The 4823-nt window shown below is 38.6% G+C and overlaps 1 protein-coding gene and 1 pseudogene across 1 annotated transcript; one reads left to right on the top strand and one right to left on the bottom strand.

Moving 5' to 3' along the window:
- Positions 1-188: 188 nt before the first annotated feature.
- LOC129573157 (uncharacterized) lies at positions 189-1693 on the bottom strand (annotated as a pseudogene).
- A 1845-nt stretch (positions 1694-3538) lies between these two features.
- On the top strand, positions 3539-4730 carry LOC129573156 (uncharacterized; the record flags this gene model as incomplete). The annotated part of the gene is made up of 3 exons (XM_055453449.1): positions 3539-3871; positions 3942-4429; positions 4499-4730. Coding segments are annotated over exons 1-3 (1003 nt in total), but the record flags the coding sequence as incomplete, so codon positions are not given.
- Between the last annotated feature and the right edge of the window lie 93 nt (positions 4731-4823).

Here is a 4823-nt window from a genome sequence, read left to right as displayed (position 1 = left end):
AAGTGAATTATCAGAATGGCTTCAAGTAATTCAGAGGATAGATTATAACGCCTGGCTGTGAATATGAATTCCAGATCCGAGAAATCTCTTTCTATTTGGACCTCCGTTGGAGGAATTGCATATAAAATGATCGCGATTTTATACAATCGAGGGTGATCGTTCTTGAACTGCTCCCAAAATCCAATTACCGATTGACTCGTGAGCATTTTTCCAGGTTGAAAACACTCAATTTCTTCCTCGATGCTATAAGTTATTGACGCAAATGTTGATGCTGTGATGTAGCTTCCGTTCGCCAAAAAATCATCAAGGGCTGTAGAATTGTCAAAGTCAATGCTCACATTCAAATCGCAGTCAGATGCTGAGTGATTGGCTGTTGTATCGGGCTGGTGAATACTTTCGATACGATTTGACAAATTTACTAATGATTCTACGGTTTTTTCGGCTATCTCTCTATCACGCAGAATTACGCATCTGTATCGTGGATCCAGGTAAAGAGCACATTGCATTAACGTGTTATTGACAACAATTCCCTTCCGTTGTTCTAAAGAAGCAAAAAGACATTCACCCATGTCGGTTCTTTGTAGCCGGCTTAATTCAGGACTGCGCAAATGAATCATAGTTTTCAGCCAAATCCCATAGGCATCAGGTAATGTAAGTTCACGACTTTGCAGAGCAATCGTCGCTTTGAATGGAACTTGCAAAATTTGAATGATTTCGATTAATTCGGCCCATCTTTTCCGCAGTAGTTTGGCTATTTTAATGTTTTTCATGTCAGCGAGATAAATTATTGCGTCTTTGTTACGATAAACACTCAACATCTGGAAAAACGTTTGAAACAAATCGAAATTTTCACATACTATTAATATGAGATATAGTAACCAATGAAGTATGATAAAGATGAATAAATATTACTTTCGCAAAATTCATGAAGTCAAATTTGAATGGATGCAAAAATTATAAATAAATTACCATGAGATACTTGGATCCCCAACGAGTTGCTACGTCGATTCGAGGTTTTTTGAAAACAATATTTTTTCCCTTCAGCATACAAATTGTTGTTTGTTTTCGCATAAACAGCGCGACACGGTGACAAAGTTCCATTGTGTTCTGACTTTTCTTCGAGACTGCTTTGAATGCGTCGTCAATTGCAAGCTGCAACGTGTGCGCGGCGCAGTTAACACCACTCACATCCCACATTACATTTAGTCCATATGAATTAGACATATTGTACTGAAACGCAGCCAATAAATTTTCATTTGCTTTAACCTGTTGTGTTGTTGGACCATCATGGTCACTTTCATCTCCATTCTCATACTCTGCTTCATCAAAAATGTGTTCCAAAAGATGATCATTTTCATCTTCACGTTCTTCTTCGGATGCCAAAATTGCCTCTATTTCTCGTTCAATCGCTTCATCATCCAATTGATTGTATGTGCGAATCGCTTCGTTGTTTTGATTTGCCTTGCTCGGAGATAGCAACTGCTCATTGATGGTTTCTTGCAAAATGTGATTCCAAATCTCACACCATTTTAAGGACGTTCGCTCCATTATCGGTGGTTATCGTTATGATTTTTCTGATGTCAATGCACAGCTCTTTCAATCGGTTGATAATAAGTTCCGCCAAGTAGACGCCTGTGTGTCGTTTCTCCAAGTGAATCATTCCAACAGAACGTGTAACAACTTTTCCATCCATTATGTATTGAATGCTAACGCCAAGTAGAGATCTCCCGCTTTTTGTTACAATGTCCACCAACAGCGAAATAGCACGATTTTGCATCACTTTCGATATTTTTTCTCGAACTTTCTGAGCGATATGTGTTGATTTCTTTTTCACTTCCTTCAAGTGCGGATCATTCAGGTGAAATTCTCTGCCAGCCCTTTTCAATTCTTGCAACACATTCTCATTCATTAACAGAATACCGGAATCGTTCAAATTTCGGAATGGTCTTCCATTAATTGTTACCGTTTCGACGCAAGCATGCAATAGTTTTAGTCGTTTATATTCAATTAACGAATTTACACTACAAACGCTTTTATGAATTTCCTTATGTTTCGTAGCAAGATGTGTTGTTAAATTGCTGCTTTTTGCCCCGCTATATATTTTGTGACAAAACGTACACTCATACAATTTTTTCTCACCATCTTTTAAAATAAAATACTCTTTGGACTTTGTTGTTTTTAATAATTTTGCTCGGCGTTGCCGGTGGTGTTTCTTCAACTTTTCTCTTTTTCAAACATTCAAAATATGCTAAATAATATCAGAATAATACTTCTCGTATCCAGATATATGGTTGCGTTAGCAGCCACGGCAGCCGCAATCGTTCTGACGAAGCAAGGCGAAAGAAGAACGCGCATTCACATAGAGGAGAAATACAGCGCATACACATCGTCCTTAAAACACGAACCAATGGCTACTGTGATATTTTAACGACGATGTGTATGCGCACTGTACTTCCCCTCTATGTGAATGCGCGCTCTTCTTTCGTCTTCTTCCGTCGGAACGATTACGGCTGCCGTTGCTGCTAACGCAACCATATATCTGGATACGAGAAGTATTATTCTGATATTATTTAGCATATTTTGAATGTTTGCTCTTTTTTGTCGGAGTCTCCATTTTTATTGTTGCATTCAAACGATGAAAAAATCAAATGTATTTGCCATATGCTAGCGGTCACACGATTTACTATAAACTGAGTAAAGCGCGTACATAAACAGAACGTCAGACACGTTGGCGCCACTCTAGTGCATTTGATTTGTGCATTTGGGTGCGTGGCGTAAGGACAAAGAGTCTGTGATTTAATTGCGTTAGCAAATTTGAAAAAAGACATAGCGCCACCCGAACAAGTGTTTATGTGGGTGGTAGTACGACACAGATGCACGGCACTTAAGGTGTCAAACGGACACTCGTTTGTCCGTCCGTCCGTCCGTCCTTTTGAACATTTAGGACGGACAAAAAAAAAATGTTTGTACTTTAAATTTTTTTTTGTCCGTCCCAAATCTATTGACTAGATCGAGAGGAGAGTAAGTTCATCTGACTTTGTTGTGAAAGAGAAGAGTAAGTTTCTTTCGACTCAAAAATGGTTAAAGGTGAGTATGTTCATTTTTGGTGGGTCCTCGCGGTTTTCCACGGTTTCCGCGGAACTGATAAGAGATAAGAGATAGATGTCTTCAGCAATGTTAAAGAAAACCTCAAGTACTACAACTTTGCCGAAGACACCATGTTGTTATCTTTTATCAGTTTCGCAGAAACCGTGAAAAACCGCGGAGGCTAGACGGGATGCCAACATACTTCCTTTTAACGCAGATAGAATCAACAGAAATCATACTCTCCTCTTTCAAAATATATTAGAATTTTTTCACATACTCTCCTCTCGATCTAGTCAATAGAAATGTTCGAAAGGACGGACGGACAGCAAATGTCCGTCCGTTTGACACCTTTACACGGCACTCCAAAGCGTTGATTCTATACGCGTCAAAACATTTCAAATTAAACGGTCAAATAGGTTCTGTACGCAAAAATCACGTCGCAATATATTACTCGCACAAATCAATCGATGTGAACTATTTTGTGAAAAGTTTGGTTCCAAAATGTTTGTTTCTGTGTATTTGACTGATGCACACAAACATTCCGTCGTGCCTCAGGAATTTATTCTGGATTTAAGTCAAGTCAATTTGAATAACAATGGTGTGAATTCAAACCAAAACCGTCGAATCTACTTTTCAAAAGAATTGTTCGAATCACTTAAAAATGGCGAAGATACATCTCGTATGGACTATACTCCAAACTTCAACATTCCGATCTCAAAAATCTATCCATTACCGAATGGATTGGGAGAAACTTGCTTCATTGGTCGTTTGAAAAAATTTTTCTGTAAGTAGACAAAAAATCACAAGACATGGTTTGATAAAAATCAATCAAATATTTTTGATTTTCTCACAAGTATCCTTCAATGATGCATTGAACCACGTCGAACGAATGCGCTCAAAGTTGCCAGCCGTTTACAATCCAGCGCGCTCTCTTGAGCAACCCATTCCACGAGTTGTAATTGGCGACAACGAGCGTGAGTCAGATGATGAGAATTCAGCTGATGAAAGTGCTGAAGGGTCAATTTATGAAGATTATGGCCATGACATTGAACCGATACAACACAACGATACGTTTGAGGGAGAAGAAGAAGAAGAAAATCAAGTTGATGCAAAGCCACCAATTCTCGGGGAAATTCAATTGGCCACGGAAGACGCTGCTGCATTTGATTCCATGTTCACTTGTGAACAAACACAAGCCGATGACGATAACGATAGTGACAGCTCTAGTGATGTGGAATACACTTTCACTTCGCATGAGAATTGGCCGAAGCCTTTTATTGAAAATGAGTTCCAAATCAAGGCACATGATATGCTATCGAACAATCGCCCATTCAAACAAAATGTTAGTTCTGTTTTCATTTGTTTTAAATAATTGAATGAATTTAATTCTAATTTGTGTTTATCATCGAAGGATAACGGTGACCGTGCATTCCAAATCGAGGTACGTAGTGGTGTTAAAGAGGTTTTGTTATCGGCTGTGGCTGTAAAAGGCCTGATCAAACTGAACACACAAAAACGTACCGACCAAAAAGTTGACAAGACATTCTTGAAAGCGTTAGTGATTGGAGTTTGTTCGATTAAACGTTTCATGGAATCACCAGATTTGATGCCATTCAAAAATGGGGAAATCGAATTCATAAAAGGTAAAATCGATTTGTTTGTAGAGTGATCGAATCATTTACTTTATTTTTCGTTAGCAGATCTGTTCGAATTTCGCGTGGATGGTGATAATACCC

Source organism: Sitodiplosis mosellana, unplaced genomic scaffold, assembly GCF_009176505.1.
Source record: "Sitodiplosis mosellana isolate CC-2019 unplaced genomic scaffold, AAFC_SMos_1.0 Smas_scaffold_5969, whole genome shotgun sequence".
Lineage (NCBI taxonomy): Eukaryota > Metazoa > Arthropoda > Insecta > Diptera > Cecidomyiidae > Sitodiplosis > Sitodiplosis mosellana.
This window is presented reverse-complemented; position numbering and strand designations above follow the sequence as displayed.